The 17,415-nt window shown below is 38.9% G+C and overlaps 1 protein-coding gene across 1 annotated transcript in view; it reads left to right on the top strand.

Moving 5' to 3' along the window:
• LOC122807522 (solute carrier family 26 member 6-like) overlaps positions 1 to 17,415 on the top strand; it is a 516,873-nt gene that overhangs the window by 66,178 nt on the left and 433,280 nt on the right. The window contains exon 3 of the mRNA XM_044078447.1: positions 1,138 to 1,248. Coding sequence (XP_043934382.1) covers positions 1,138 to 1,248 — 111 coding nt within the window. The remainder of the gene's footprint in view (positions 1 to 1,137; positions 1,249 to 17,415) is intronic.

The raw sequence follows: 17,415 nt of genomic DNA, 5'->3' as shown, positions 1-17,415 counted from the left end.
ACACACACACACACACACACACATGCACGCATACACACACACATACACATGCACGCACACTCAGAGTCTCACACACACACACACACACACACACACACACACACATATATATATATATATAGATAAATACATATATATATACATATATAATTTTATTTATTTATTTTATTTTACATTTGTTAACCAGGCTAGTGTATCTGGATATATGTCCATTTTCAGTAGAGGCCCGGGGAGAAAAGCTCCAAACAGGATTATACAAAGTGACTAAAGATACTAAGCATCTACTTAAAGAAAAACATTACAACAATGCAATAATTTGTAAAAACAATAACACTTTACCATACATTTGGTTTAAGATAGTAGATGAGAGAGGAAAAAAAACTGTATTGGAGTAGGTGTAGAGAGATTAAGAGCAGTAGAAGTAACTATAGAAGGAAGGTATAGTAGGTTTAGAGCAGTAGGTCAGACATAGAGAGAGAGAGTAAAACTAATAGCTATTATCTGTAAAATGTCTTATGTTCATAAATACTCACAGTTTTTGGGATAATATGTAATCTCTAAAAGGCTAGTTTATAGTAGTTCAGGAAGGGATAGAAAAAGTTGGATTAAACTAGAAAAATTGTAATGATTCCTGAATATATAGTGAAGGACATATGAACAGATATAACTGTTGAGGTAGGTTTAAAGGTGGTTTAGCAAGAGGAGGGGGCATCAATCTGGTTTAGTACATGTACATACCATTGAGATGTAAGGAAGGCTCTTAATTGGCTCTTAATTTTTTATATATATATATATATATATATATATATATATATATATATATCACTGTAGAATATATTCATATACATATATAGGTATGGATATGATTGGTAGCCATGTATACATGCACATATGTAAAATGGAGTATATGGAGTATAATTACATGGAAACATGGACACATGGAAAAGCTTTTTTTATTTCAAAGGGATGCAGCAGTAACGTTTGCAATCAAACAGTGGTAAGAATGTATACTGATAGGTTGAAGATTATCATTTTGTAATAAGACATTATTCCTCTCCTTCTGATAAGCTCTACCATGGAAATTTAGAGTCTGGCTTATTTTACAAGGTGTATAACTGTAATTTCTTTTTGTTTCAGGTTTGGCATACAGTCTCTTGGCTGCAGTCCCACCTGTATTTGGACTTTATTCTTCCTTCTACCCTGTTCTTACATACTTTTTGTTTGGCACATCAAGACATGTCTCCATAGGTGAGTTATGTAAAGGGCAGAAGCTTAGAGTGCATGCTTGTAAATAGATGGTAATAGTGATTATGTTGTAACATGTAGTACTTTAACATGTTATCTTTCTGTATTGCTATAATTTATAGATTTATTTATAGATTTATTTTTCCGTTCACTGTATCATTTTGTCACCCGAATATACTAACTTTTGGTATGGGAAAAGCTTATGCCCCTTCTTTATTATTATTCCTATCTTGATTAAAGTGCTGTTTATAAAATTATGTGTGCAGACCTTGTCCTTTAATTTAGTTGATTTCAATATGTCTTCAATTGAGACATTATAGTATATTCTAACTGCAAGATCATACAACCTATTGTATGGGTTATATATTTTCCCATGATGGTGTGTGATCTCAGAGATTGTTTGTAAAGTAAATAAGTGTGAGGTGCAAGGAGATTTGTCCCTTAAAAATAAATTGCTGCTTTTGTAAAAGTAAAAAAAAAAAAAAAAACAAGGCAACTGCCCCATTTTGTATTTACCTCAATAGTTCAATAGCTCTTGTCTTGTGTTACACAACAGAGACCACAAAATGAAAAAAAAAACACTTTGTCGCTAAAATAAATTATCTACAGGTAGCAAAAGAAGGATTTCCCGAGCATGAGTTGTCTGAAGTGCAACATGTTGGGGAACACAAAGATGACTGCCATTTCCATAGGAAATCACTGCTCATGTGATTTGCACCAGCAGAGATTTCTTTCCTTTAGGACATCTTTCCTTTTTCAATCTGGTGCAATCATAGAGTTAGTATATAAAGTCATGTTGGTGTTGGGGGCTTGCACTCCCATATGGGGAGATGCAGGGGACATTTTACTTTTATCACCCATATTTATTTTAGGCATTAGTTTTCAGCGTTTCTGATGCTTGGGGGCTTGCCAATTGCAACTTCATAATTGAACCATGTAAAACACTTGTACAGAAAACACCACTTGCATTTTTTGTGATGTAGGGGATTCATACCCATGACTATATGGGGGCTGTGCCATTTTACCTACCTACTTTGGTATTCCCACTGCTGCTAAAATAAGAGCAAGGCAGTACTTATCAAATTCACTTCTGCTCTGTCTTGGTACATCAGAGTGTTTTTTCAGCATACTGGAATGTGAAAAGTATGTTTATATTTTTTTCTGTTGTGTAATGGGTTTGTTCTTATATGTGGAGCTTTTCTCCCCAGACTCTGCTGAAATTGGAAGAAACCGCAGTCAGAATTTCTCAGTAAATAAGCAGAAATGAATAAATAATTATTATAAGAAACACTATAACTGCAGTAAGAAATGATAATAGCATCCAGCAATGAAGAGCTACAGGGCAGACAAGAATTAAACATATTTACACAAGACAATGCAAAATAACAAAATAATTTGGTCTTAAAACTAGTGGAGTTCTTAGAATTTCTGCACTTGGCACTGCTTGTGTAGTTCAAAAGAAAAGTATAACTAATATGCTCATATTTTATGAAATACTTTCTGGTTGAATACTACTTCATTATACTGAAAGATTTTTCTGCAGTCTATGAAAATATCTCTTAGCAAAATCCACTGATAAATAATTTTGAACCTGAAACACAAATGAAGATCTGTATATTAAGCAAAGGTGACTGTGATTCCTGAAGAATATGATTTCCTATAGTGGATGTTTGCACTCAGTGTTACAAACATGATATGCATTAAAATTCACAAAAATACATAATTAATTAAATAAAGTTTTCCCATCACAAAATACTATAACAGAAGGGTTCTTAATCCACACCTAATCAAAGAGACCATATTGTTAAGTGCCGAGTTATGTGGCGCTTAAGTCATTTGCATGCTTCAGGTCACTATACTACCAAATGCGTTGCATCATTGTTATAGATAATCACAGCAGTACATACAATGTGTAGGTAGAGGAGTTATACATAGGCAGCGTCTAGGTGCTGAGAAAAAGCAAGAAGCTTCCATGAAGCATGGAAGGTCTTTTCCAGCAAATCACTATGAAACAAACAAAAGGATTCCTAACTTTACATAAGTGGGACGACTGCCAGGTTACAGAGACAGATCTTTACTGCCCATCAAATTATTATTGTGTGCATCTAGCCCTTGTGCTAGACTGTGGTGGTGGTGTTGTGGTAGTGTCGTCGTCTCACAGTAAGATGTTGTCCTGTTCGATTCTCAGCTAGAGTGTCTTCTGTGTGAAGACATACGTGAATGGGTGTACCTTAGTTGAAGGTTGTGTGTCAGAGCTGGCAACTCGGCATGTAAAAATCTACTGCCATTCATTAGCGGACCGGAGTTCTGCTGTGGTGACCCCTAACCAGGAAAAGCCGAAAGACACAACAACATCTAGTCCTTGCGCTATAGTGCCTCACTGAATAAAGTTGGGAGTTTCATGTTTTTAGCACAGCAAAACATTCACACATTTGCAGTTTCTAGTTAATGCAAAACATTCACACATTTGCAATTTCTAGTCAATGCTCAGAAACAATGTTTTGTTGTGGTACACTACAGTAAGGACAGATTTTAAATGCTGCTCTTGCATATTAAGAAAACTGTTAGAATAACAGGTTTTGCATTGGCATCATTTTCTGAAGTATATGAAGTTTGAAACTCAAATGTCTTTTATTGTTAGTAACTTTAATCTGCAATGATTTACCAGGGAAAGCAGAAATTTTACAAGGCGAACAAGAGTATGAAGCAAAGTCATGATTCTGTGAAATCAGGGACAGTTGAGAGTTATGGTTGCTTGGCAGTCCCCCAGAACAGAGTGTTTTCCCAGTGAATTATCCATCCACTGCCCATATCTGGTTGCCTGCCAAGATTAATAAAATAAAATTATCTTTTCTACCAAACTGCTGCTGCTTTTCTCCACAATGTGTGCATGATCCTCCATTTACTGTTTAATAGTGACAGGCTTTCTCCACTCATTGTTGTTCCATGATTTATGGTGGGATGACAGAGACCATTAACTGATTTATTAAGGGCATGGAACTACCTCACAGTGTGCCAAAAGTGTGTCACCTTTGAACAGTGGCACTGTGGACTACTTGTTTTTATTTTTTAAGCAAAGAATTGCTTTACTTAAAACTTTCTTTAGTTATGTTAGGAACCTGGGTGGGAATTCCCAGATATGCTCAGAATTAGTCCAAAATGACAAAAAATACACCGAACCCACAGACATTGCCAACATCCTAGCTGACAGGTTCAGCGCAAACTCCCACCAAAAGGGCAAATATCACTCCCAGTGCTGCTTTGCCCCCTCTCATCTCAGATGCTCAGGGAGCCGCCCTCTCCCAACAAAAAGCACAGCATCAAATGCGACCAGATGGTCCCCCAGGCTGTGTCCTACATGAACAAGAAGAAGAGCTAAACAGAAACATAAAACTACTGTTTAATCTCAGCCTTACTACAGGATATGTACCCAAAGAGTGGCGTGCAGCAACAGTGGTCCCTCTCCACAAAGTGGTGCCTCAGGACCCTGGAATGCTCATAAGAGCCTGCCCTCTGCAAAGCTATGGAAAGGATCATCATGGACCTCATAAATAAGATATTGGGGACCTACAGACACTGGATCCTACCCAGTTCAGTTAAGGGCAGATCCTGCCTCTTAAACCTGGTCAACTTCTTTGAAACAGTCACCAAGGCCATTGTGCGAAGGGAAGGTGGTCCACACAGCGCACCTGGACCTCGCAAAAAGCTCGATACAATACCTCACTCTGGCATTATAGATAAGCTCACCAGCTTAATAAACCCTATGTCACTAGATGGGTTGCAAACTGGCTCAAAGACAGAACCACATGGTTAGAATTGCTGGAGCCATGTCAGACTCCAAACCAGTTTAGTGGCATCCCCACAAGGCTCAGTCCTGGGACCTCTCTTGTTCGTATATATATCGGAGGTACAGGCCAACACAGAAGGACTGTGGCTGACCAAGTTCGCAGATGACTGCAAACTGGGCGCTAATCGATTCTCCAGCCGACACAAGCATCCTCCAAAAGGCCTCATAGAAACAGACAACTGGTGCCAGAGCCATGGCCTCAAGCTAAATGCCAAAAGTGTATAGTCATCCCTTGGCAAAACAAAGTGCCCACAAATTACCACATAGGTGGTAATCCATTAGAAAGAAGAAGAAGTAATTACTTGGGGTTCCAAGTTGATAGCATCTCTCATTTGACAAACCAAAGTGGTTAGAAAAACATTTTATATAGCCCACCTAATCATGAAGGGATTCACATCTAGATTAGGGAGGTCATCATGCCTCTTTACTCATCCCTCATCAGGCCCATAATCGAGTACAATGCCCCCTTTTTGGGATGTACCTTACCAAACACCTGCAGCAACTGGAAAGACCCCAAAAGTACCTCACCAAGAGGATCAAAGGGCTCAAACAGATGCCATATGCTGCCCGGTTAAAGAAACTCCAGCTCTACTCAGTGGCATACCGCCTGCTCAGAGGCGACCTGTGCCTGACGTATAAAGTCATGTCCAACCCGGAATTAAGGGACATGCTGCGCCTCAAAAAATCCAAATCCCATCGAGTTACACGCTCAAGAGACTTGAACCTCATCACTGAAATAAATAAGATATACTGGAGCGACAGATTCATAACCCAAAGGCTCCCTTCACTCTGGAATAAAATCCCAGTCCAGGTTAGGCAGAGTCCCTCATTGACTCTCTTCAAGAGGAATCTTGATGAGTGGATGGGAGATCGTAGGTTTACCCCGGGTATCACTTCTGTGTCACTGTTAGACAGAGGCACAGTATACTAACCTAAAGAAAGGGCATAGCAACATTAATTTAAAATGGGTGGCGAAAGCCAAACATACTCTGGCTAGGCTTATAAATGCCCTAGGGCAGATAGCCTAGTATGAACCTATGAACCTATGAACATATGAATAAAATAAATTGATACATGACACACAGTACCTTTGTTCAAAGAAGCCACAGCTGTGTCTTCCAACTTCAGTGTTGTCCATGTGCACCATGGAGGTGTGGGCCCCTCGTGGCTTCCCAAAAAACCCTTGTTGTCATCTGCCATTGGCTATGTACATGTACACACATGCACACGTACATACACCAACACACAAATCACAGAGACACCTAGGAATTCAAAGGCTCACCAGTTCATCAACAGCATGTCTTCAGAATATGGGAGAAAGCATACCATCAAGTAAAATCCCACATGGACACATCAAGGGCATGTAGACTCCTCACAAGAAAGTACTACAGCTGACAGCAAAACTAGTAAAATGTTGTGATACAGCAGTGATAACTGCTGCACCCACTGTGCCAGACATATTAAAACTTTAAATTATATTTACTAAGTTTGTCACCCAGAGCACATGCCACATGTATATTACTGCTATGATCCAATTGGCATGCAAAGACGCAGCTTAATGGATGCGTAGGTGTACTATTTGCTCCTTACTAGTATAGGACCATTTCTCTGAAACGCTTTGAAATTTTTCAGCAAAACATTCAGAAAATATTTCATGATGGTTAGCCATGAACTGAACTTGGGTGGTAATTCGGATATGAATAAATTAATTCAAGAAACTTTTACTAAAGCAGCTCCCATAGAATACATTTCCACCACTGAAAACCACTTTCAATAAAAGCGCACTATTTTTGCATTGGACCAAACCCCTGTTTCCCTGCACAGTCACACAACTATGATAAAAATCCAAACGCCTTGCAAATAATTCCTGAACCTCATATACTTATATAGCAAGCTAAAATGTGAAACCTATATGTAAGCAAAAATTTAAAAAAAATCAAAGCTGACTGGAAAATGAATGGGAGATGCAGGATTTCTTTATGTGAGGGTGGCTTTCAGTGTTATTTACTCAACGATAGTAGTTGCAGAGAGACTTGCTTTATTGAAATGACATGGCTCATTATTTATATCTGCTATAAAAATTTAAACATATTTTCATCTTCATGCTGTTTGGGTCATGTGACATGTGCCTGTATTCACTGTTTAGAGGTCCCAGTAAGTTTCTGTCTTGTGTGGAGAAATGTGAAAAAAGAGTGCAGTTTACTATATGCAAATGAAAAGAATGAAGCTGCTTCCAAACAAAAGCAAAGTCTTGTCATTCAAGCAAATACCTTCGGCTCAGTCTTTAATTACAGACAAACAGTTCCACTGTGTATCTCTCTCTCTCTTTCTCTATTTCTCTCTCTCTCTCTCCATCTCTCTGAATCCCTCTGGCAGGAACAAGTAACAGCTTCTTCTTCAAAGTCTTCCTTTAATGTGGTTAACTCTACCAGAGCTACTGCTCTAAAGAGACTCTTGGTCCCTTTTCACAAAGGGCAAACACTCTTTGGCAAATGGATTTTTCACAGCGCTCTTTCTTTACATTACACCCAGTAACTTAATCAACAAATATGCTGTTAGTAATATATCTTTCTGTACAATTTAATAAAAAAGTACTACTTTTAAAGAAACGTCATTATATTTATAAGAAATTCATTATAGCACTGCTATAGACATTATTTATACCACTAATTACATATTTTTTTGGTTCACAAATATTATTTACACTTCTTTTTCCATATATGTGGGTTACTTGCACTCTTGAGCTTGATGAGAATCATTACACTATTCTTCAATGTATATTGCAAATCTGTACTTATGATTATATTATGAAATCTCAGGTGAAAGAAATCCTTAACAGCAAAATGCCAGACACAATAACCCAAATGTATGTGTCCAGTAACACAAAGTGCCAAGCCATAACCCTGAAAAAGATGAAATACTCCACTATTCCCCAAACCACGGACCCATTAAAATGCATAAAAAAATCTTTGCAGGGGGACTTGCCCCTCATTCCCACCTTAAGAACAGCAACCCCCCTACCCTTCCAAACTTGCATATGCCATCTCTGCTGTTACATAAACGTGAAGAAGGGAGACATTTTTAATTAATCAAATGATTACTGGTGCTGACTGAGAAACTACATAGGCAGTGATTTCTATACCTGTATTACATATTCAATATATTTGCTATTCAAGCAACATCTCTTAAAATAAAACTGCCAAGCATACTAAACAACTCAACACATTAATATTAACACATTCAACCACTTGTGCATTTGACAGTCCAGGCATTTGAAATTTCCTGCTCATTTGCCACCTGTCAAACAAATCAAAGTTCAATATTTTGCAGTATCATACACACAAACACATAAAAAAGCCATAATTTCCCATTTTAACCAAACAAACACCAAAAAGTATGCATTTTATATATAAAGCACTAGCACTGATGTTGTTATGTCTCAAGGCAAGGAGAAATCTATGGTACATTACAAAATTAGGCTTCTGGGACAACACCTCACAGTCGCACACCAGTGTTCACACATTAAAGTGTTGTTCACTACTGCATTTGCAAACATTTCTTAGAACCAGACCTGAACTTTCAGGTATACTCTTTCCCTAAGATTAATATATCACACTCAAGAATTTATGTTCAGCTCAGTGTTTATGCTGAACAACCCATTTTGCTCTTAACACTACAAGAGTCTCATCTTTAAGGCGACAGAATGTGTCAAGTCAGTAGAGAATCATTAACTATAATTTGTATTAAATTTTATCAATATCAAACACCTAATATATCAACGTGTTAGGATACACATCCATATCTGTTAGAAATTTGTTAGCCAATGAAGTACAACTTTATATTAAAATTAAGCTTCCAACTGCTATGAAAAACAATCCCCCTCTCCCGTTCCCCGAATTAACCCCATACACACACACGGGGCACATATCTCCATTCCTTGGACACAACCATACTGCAATAATCTTTCTCCAAATTTCAATAGCTTTCTTATTTCTTAAGGGGAAGATAGGCAGTGTGTTATTCTCTTGTCTTTGTGTCATTTGTATTGTGATATTTGTTGGCCTTCTTTCCACTGCCTTCATCTTTTTTTAGGCACATCAGAATTAGCACATAAAAGACCACCTTCACATGGTAAGCACACACTTTGTATGATTAGTAATAACCATTAGTTAGGTGTAAGTCTGAGTAGAGAGAAAAAGTATTTATTGTGTTCCTTTAGCAGCTGAAATTGTTTAACACGAGTGTTTAAAACACAGTTTGGAACATTTCCACTCACTATTTTTCTCCTGTTTATAAAGACACAGTAAAGGGAAAGTTGTCAACCAGCATTTAAAAAAAAATAAAGGTAACAAATACCTTGGATTGTTTTTCACCATGTGTCCATATATTATTGATAATAAGGCAGTTTATCAGAGTGTCTAGATTGGATTGCTCAGTATGAATGAATACATATTTTCTAAGTAGAGCAGAAGAAATTAAGAGGAGTTTTTTTTTTTTTTTTTTGGAAAGGAGTTATTCAAGTGAATTTCTTAAAAAAATTGCCTGAAAAGGTCCAAACATGGAATTTTTACATCTGTCACTCAAACTGACATTAACAATTCATGACAAAAAAAAATAATTTGGAGAAAACCTCTTTACTAGAAGTATAGACAGAACATTCTAGAACAAACAAAAATATTGTAAAGTACCACTGGGAAATAGTATATAAGCCACTAAGATCGCAGGTTCTCCACAGTCAACCACTTTATTATTTAAGCACTTTTGTCCTTCCCGGACATGATTAGAACATACTTACTACTACAAACCAATAGTTTGTATGAAAACCATGGACTAAAACTAAATACCAATAAATGTATAACTGTATCCTTTGGTAAGCACACCCCTGAAAATTGATCCCACAGTCAGGGATCTGGGAATCTATGTAGAAAATGAACTATCCTTTGATCATCATGTATCTAACATTGTAAGGTAGTCATTTTTTTGCTACACAGCTTACATCTAAAGGGTATGGCACCCAGGTCCAGAGACGTAATCATTCTACTTTACTTGGCTCTCATCCTGGTGATCATTGAATATAATGCTCCATTCAGTATGTACTGCAGATCAGAGTATGCATGTTCCTTTAAAAGTTATTCTAGTCTATGGGCACATGCATATACGTACTGAGCACGTGCAAGTAAGAGTGCCATTTTGTAGTGAGCAGCCAAGGTGTAAGCATGCATGTGTATACTAATCAGTCAGTTTAGGTTTAATGTTACCATTCTCCATCCTGATATGTTTGTGTGTAATAAACTACTTAATTGAACACCCAGCCTCATCATCTTATTGACTATACATAAGATGAGCAACAGTACTTGTCCAAACATTTGTCACAGATGGAGTGACCAAATGATTTCTTATTAAAAAAAATCAAGGCCTATGCAGATCACCTCAAAGCCTTGTCCCTCTACTCTTTGTCATACAGGCTACTAAGATGTGACTTTTGACTCTCTTATAGGGCCTCACAGCTGTTATCTTGTCAGATCTATTACACATTCACAAGTCCAATGGTAGCATGAATACTGCACAAGGGATCTCAAACTCTTTTGCAAAATAAATAGAACATGTTGGATAGATAGGTATGTATCACAGAGAACTCTTCTGTGGAACCATCTCCCACTCTACATAAAATGAAGTACTTCTCTCACTCCATTCAAATGTAACTTGGATGAATGGATGAGAAACTATAGATTCACTCCTTGTTTAACATGCATGCCCCTCATTGATAAGGGTAACATCTAAATGTCCCAACATTTCCTTGTTCTTCTCACCCCTGAATTATTCATGTACAAAATACAAAGGTTAAAATCTACCATGGGAATGTAAGGACAAGCTTTGTAAGATGAACACAAATCAGTATCCTAGCAAGTACCTATAAATCTCCAAACCTATAAACCTGAAATAATAATTTTGTTCTTTTTGGAAGCTGAATAGTTCAGGAAATGACATGTCTGAATGGACTATTTAAATGAATTTGTTAAATCGGTAGTCTGAAGAAGTTCTTAAGTTTGTGAAAGAAAGTACTAACATTTGTTTCAATAAATACTATTTAACTATACCTCTGTCCACCACTGTTAGTGTTTTTTTCTGATATTTGGACACAGTTACTATTAAAGTAAATATGTTCCATCTGTGTAACAGTATGGCTTTCAGTTTCTTTTAGCATGCTTAGAATTTGCAACATGTTATCAGAATTAAATAATTCTAAGGTGCTTTTGTATGGCATGCTGTTGCAATTGTTCTAACATCATACAACAAATTATCACCACCGAGTTACCTAATTACACTAATTTGTTGTATAAAAACACTGCTGTACAACTTTTATACTCAGCAATGAATTGTCAAATATTGCTTTCCACAATCATGCTAAAACATTGTGAGACAGATTCATGAGTGGCTAATCTCTGTGCTGCTATCGTTTGCATGTCACGCCAAACAAAGGTAGACGACAAAGTATGGGAATGAAAGTATAACCAGCTGAATGACATGCTAATTAACCAATCCAAGATGGCAGAGCCAACTATAAAGTTATCATGTAAACCTGGTGTTGCTCTTTGCCATGGACTCCAAAACCTATTGAATACAGGTGCCATCACACTTAGAAAAAAAAAAGCAATGTTTGGGGTTGCTGTAGCTCTCTTGCATGTGTATGTACAACAGGTTCAAATCTATGCTGCTGCTGATAGACCTCATCCAAGGAGAAGAAGGGTGTTCAGACCCTGTTTTAACATATCATGGACTACATGATATAGAAATAGTAAAGTGTCACAAGGTTGATAGGGAAACACTACAGGAACTCTGCAACTTCTGCCACCCCCACCTCAGATCCAGGGGAAATCAAGAAGAACCTATACCAGTGGAAACTAAGATATGTGTAGCACTAAGAATATTAGCTACCGATACATTCCAAAGACCCACAGGGGATATACTAGGGGTGTCACAGGCCTCAGTCTCCAAAATACTACACCAATGTCTTAATGCTATTCTAGAGCATGCAAGAGACTACATCTATTTTCCATGCATACTAGAGGAGACAGCAAGAACAATGCAGGAATTGTATACTGTAGCACACTTCCCTGAAGCTATGGGGGGCATAAGCTGCACTCACATAGTAATAAAAGCCCTACCTGGAGTACATTGAAGCACGTACATCAACAGGAAGGGGCTCCACTCAATCAACTGCCAGGCTGTCTGTAATGCCCCAAGGATCATCCTTAATGTGTTTACAGGCAACCCAGACAGTTACCATGACTCACACATATGGCACACCTCTCAGCTTTACACAAGGTTTGCTAGGAGTGATGTTCCATAAGGCCAGCTACTGGTGATACAAATTATGTACTGGAACTGTGGTTCATTACTCACATCAGAAATGTACACACACACCCACAGAAGAAGGATACAATGATTCCCAAGCTCATACCAGACATATCATGGAGCATGTGTTTGGCATGCTGAAGTCATAGTTTCACTGTCTAAACACATCAGCGAGTGCCCTGCAGTATGACCCAGGACCTGTGTAGAAATTCTCACAGTCTTTGCTATGTTGCACAATATCATCTTGAAGAAACAGCTACAAGAGGGACAGCAAGGGGTAAAATCACACATTCCTCGGCAACAGACAGGGCCAGCACCTCTAGCCAGCACATACAGACAGAGATTCTGAGGGTGAACCTCCAGCTGCAGATGGAGCCAGCAGAGGTAGGTGTGCACAATATGCCCTTGCTAAGAAGCAAAAGATCACACACTCGCAAGTTAAGAGGCAAAGGATAGCACACATACTCACCAGTGAATTAATACTCATGATGACCTAACATTCAAGTTCTGTGCTAGCATTACATCCTGCCATGTCAGATAGGTGTGAGCTGTACATGATAGAGTTGTCAGTTCAGTATCATCACTCCCAACCATGTAAACTGCCTCTGCCAGGAGTTGCACTGCTACTTTCACATCCCTGGTTCAAAGTGGGGATGCAAACTGAACATGAGTGATGTCTGCTGGATGAGCTCTCTTCCCAACTACATCCAGGACCAGTACCCCACTGCCTACCACATCTGGGTGTGGACACCTCAATCATTGATGCGTCAATGGAAACAGTGCCACTACCGGAGTGGGATCTGGCATCGCCACGTCAGACAACACCAGAGCATATTGCAGCTCTACAGACAACCCTCCTACTGCAGACATTCCATCATAGACACTTCCCAACCCAGTGTGCCACTCATCCTATCCAGTGAATCACCCACATGATTGAGACAGTCACGCACATCAGAATGTGCCACATTTAGGACTTGCACTATCTCTTCTGAGGCCCTGGTGGAACATGCCTGTGCCTCCATGATGGCTATATACATACATCTGGTGGCACATAATGACACACCAGCATCAGGAAGATGATGGACAGTAGGCTTCCTCTCAGCACCTCTAGCAAACCAACCCACATGTATGGTACCACATCCTCATGATGGCTACTGACAGACTCAACCAGCTCTGAAACTGGAGTAACCAGATCAACTGTGTCACCCTCAACCTATCCTATATCTGACAGTTAACTAAAATGGGTATGCATAGGCATACTGACTGTGTCAGAAATAAGGCTACTGGATATGTGAGCCATAACCTGAGTGTCAGACTGAATCTCTGCACCCCCTGACTATGCCTCTATATCACCACCATCATAATCAGAGGCTACTGATACTCTAATATCAGGTAGTATGAGTTCGACACTGCCACTGTGAGGGTCACCTGTAATAATATAAGAAGCCACTGTCAGGGTCACCTGTAATAATATAAGAAGCCACTGTCAGGGTCACCTGTAATAATATAAGAAGCCACTGTCAGGGTCACCTGTAATAATATAAGAAGCCACTGTCAGGGTCACCTGTAATAATATAAGAAGCCACTGTCAGGGTCACCTGTAATAATATAAGGAGAAAAATAGTGAGTGGAAATGTTCCAAACTGTGTTTTAAACACTCGTGTTAAACAATTTCAGCAGCTAAAGGAATACAATAAATACTTTTTCTCTCTACTCAGACTTACACCTAACTAATGATTATTACTAATCATACAAAGTGTGTGCTTACCATGTGAAGGTGGTCTTTCATGTGGTAATTCTGAGGTGCCTAGAAAAAGATGAAGGTAGTGGAAAGAAGGCCAACAAATATCACAATACAAATGACACAAAGACAAGAGAATAACACACTGTTTATCTTCCCCTTAAGAAATATCTCAGAATCAGTCAGACTGGGCAACCCCCCAACAAACTCTCTGTTGGACTCTGTTTCTTCTAAGGCAAATGTCTCAGTGTTTCCAGATGTACAAGTAATAACACATAAAGATGCCTGGAATGGCAGTAAATGCCTTATATATAGAATACCTGAAAGTTCTTCTTGGGACATGCTTGTCCACATCAGCACCAACATCAAGGAGTCTGTATTAACCTCTGCTGAACTGTCAGGATCTCTGACAGTGGACAGGAGTTGCTCAGTTTCAGTGAGTGTTAGTTCAGTCGCAGGACAACCCCCAATAGCCATCTGTTCTTAGGATCATAGGAGATTACTAGGTTAATGACCCAGAGGTCATTTTAAGCCTAGCTGTTTCATCCCAATTTTATACCATGAAAATGCTAGTCAATGCCCAAGATTGCATTTAGTGATAACTGCCTATGTCCAGGAGGGTTGTGGGCTCTATCCCCAGTAAGATTTTATTGTGCCCCATCCACTCGTCCAGGCTGCTCTTGAACAGTGTCATAAAGGTGCTTCATTTGACATGAATTGGTAGCCTGTTCCAAAGATGCAGCAGTCGCTGGGAGACAAATCTGTCACTCCAGCACATCCTGTTTAAGTCGCAGACCATATGGGTAGCTCTAGTCCTGTTTTATTTATGGATGTGCAGCAAGTTCATTATGTTTGGGTCTTGGATTGCTCTGTAGGCCAGGCATAAGTCTCCCTAAGAAGTCTATACGATATTGAGTATAGTGACAGGGACTTTAGTCGGTCTGTGTAAGACACATGCTGGAGTCTCTTGATTTTCTTAGTTAGAAGCCTCTGAGGTCTCTCTAGTTGCTGCAGGTGCTTTGTATGGTATATGATGAAAGGGTGTTATACTCAATTATGGGCCTGACTAGTATCGAGTATAGAGGGGTTATAACCTCTTTTGCTCTTGAGGCGACGTCTTTACTAATCAAATGTGTTACGTAGAAAGCCTTCCTTTCTACAGTAGACATACGGTAGTCAAAGTTACGGTCACAGTATACTTGTGATCCCAGATCTCTTAACACTTCGTAGGTACATAGGGTATAGTTGTTAATTTGATAGTGTGAAGGGACATCATTATTACCAAAGGGAATGATGATGTATTTCTTTCTATTCAAGTTTGAGACCATGACTAAGACATCAGTTGTTGGTCTGCATAAGATCCCCCCCTGAAGTATACCGACATAATTTGCATATTCAATAATTGCATCCAGCTTGCAGTTGTCTGCAACTGCAAGCTGGAGTTGTCTGCAAACTTGGTCAGCCACTGCCCGATAGTTTTGACCTGAACTTCTGAAAAGTATATACCAAACAGTAGGAGGCCCAGTACTGACTCTTGTGGCACCCACTATTGACAGGTCTGCTGGTCGATGTGGAGTTACCCACTTTGATAATGTGTGACCGGTATGTGCACCAGTTGGCAACCCATGTTAAAACAAAGGGGTTTACATTCGCTATGCTAGGTCTATCAGTAATGCCTGAGTGTGGGATTGTGTCAAAGGCCTTTGCCAAGTCAAGGTATGCTGTGTGCACAGATTTGCCCTCATTAATAGCCCTGGTTACATTTTCAAAGAAATTCATCAGGTTTAACAGGCAGGATCTACCTTTGATGAAGCCAAATTGGGTTGGATCCAGGGTTTGGAGGTCGCCTATGTCTTTATTTATGAAGTCCATGATGATACACTCCATGGCTTTACAGATGAGGCTGGTTAGACTTATAGGTCTATAATTCCCTGAGTCTGTTGCTAAGCCACCATTGTGGAGGGGAATAACTGTTGCTGTTCTTCATTTCACAGGAACAAAGCTTGTGGTTATTCTGTAATTGAATAGAGTATAGGATACTTAATGTGATGCTACTTCATGTTTTTGTTGGTTTAGAAGACAGCCTGGGATGCCATTTGGTCCCACGGAGGCTGTGTTTTTAGCCTTAGATGAGGCTTAAATGACCTGGTCTTTGGATATGTAGGGTGGGGGTGGGAGTTGGGGACAAGGTTTGTGATAAGTTTGGAAGGGATAGCAAAGTGAAATTTTCACCAAATCTGTCCGCTAACAGGTTTGCTATCTCTGCAGGATCAGTGTGTGTGATACCATTAGTCACTGGTTCTGCACTTGCTTGGGTCCTAAGTTTTAAGCTATGTACATAGCTGTAAAAGGCCTTATGATTATTATTTTATTTATTTTATTTTATTTTATTTTATTTTTTATTTTACATTTTGTTGACCGGGCTAGTCTAGCTGGATACATGTCCATTTTCAGTAGAGGCCCAGGGAGAAAAGCTCCATGTGCAACACAACAAGCAATATACAATAAAACAATATACAATAAAAACCCATATTAAGTACAAACTTGAAAAAGTATACAGAAGAACACATGCAAATACAATCAAGGAAGAAGTACCAATAAGTTGTACACTAAAAACAATATAGAAAATAGTATTGATTAGAGCTGATTTGTACAGAATAGGGGGAAAACAGTTTTTGTTTTTCTTTTTTTTTGCAATGTTAACTGCTATACTACCATTAAGCATGGCCAGAGCAGTAAACAATGATGAGATATAGGTGTATATATGAAGAATTCAGTCAAAGATACATAATAAGCAGATCTCGTAGGGAAGGTTAGTTGAGGCAGGTGGTTATTAGTGAGAAGAAACAGCAGTTAGTCAGGGATAGTACAGGAACATACCCAGTGTGTCATGAGATGAAGCTTGAGCTTCTTTTTGAAACGTGTATGAGAGGAGAGAGTTGTGAGTTCAGTGGGTAGTAGATTCCATAGCTTACCAATGGTATTACAGAAGAGGGAGTCACCTGCTAAATTGTTGGATCTGCAGGTGTTAAACAGAAGTTTATTAGAAGAGCGTAAGTTTTTAGGACTGTGGTAGAGGGTAAGTAGGCTTGAAAGAATAGTAGTATTGGAGGGTTAATACAGGATTTTGTGGGCAATAGTAAGCTGCGAAAAGTGCAGATGGTGTAGAAACTCTAACCAGTCAAGTTGTTTAAGATTTAGACAGTGATGGGTACGGAAAGGAGTG

This window comes from Protopterus annectens, chromosome 7.part1 (genome assembly GCF_019279795.1).
Source record: "Protopterus annectens isolate FY-2018-M chromosome 7.part1, PAN1.0, whole genome shotgun sequence".
Lineage (NCBI taxonomy): Eukaryota > Metazoa > Chordata > Ceratodontiformes > Protopteridae > Protopterus > Protopterus annectens.
The sequence above is the reverse complement of the archived record's forward strand: the minus strand, read 5'-3'. Positions and strand labels throughout refer to the sequence as shown.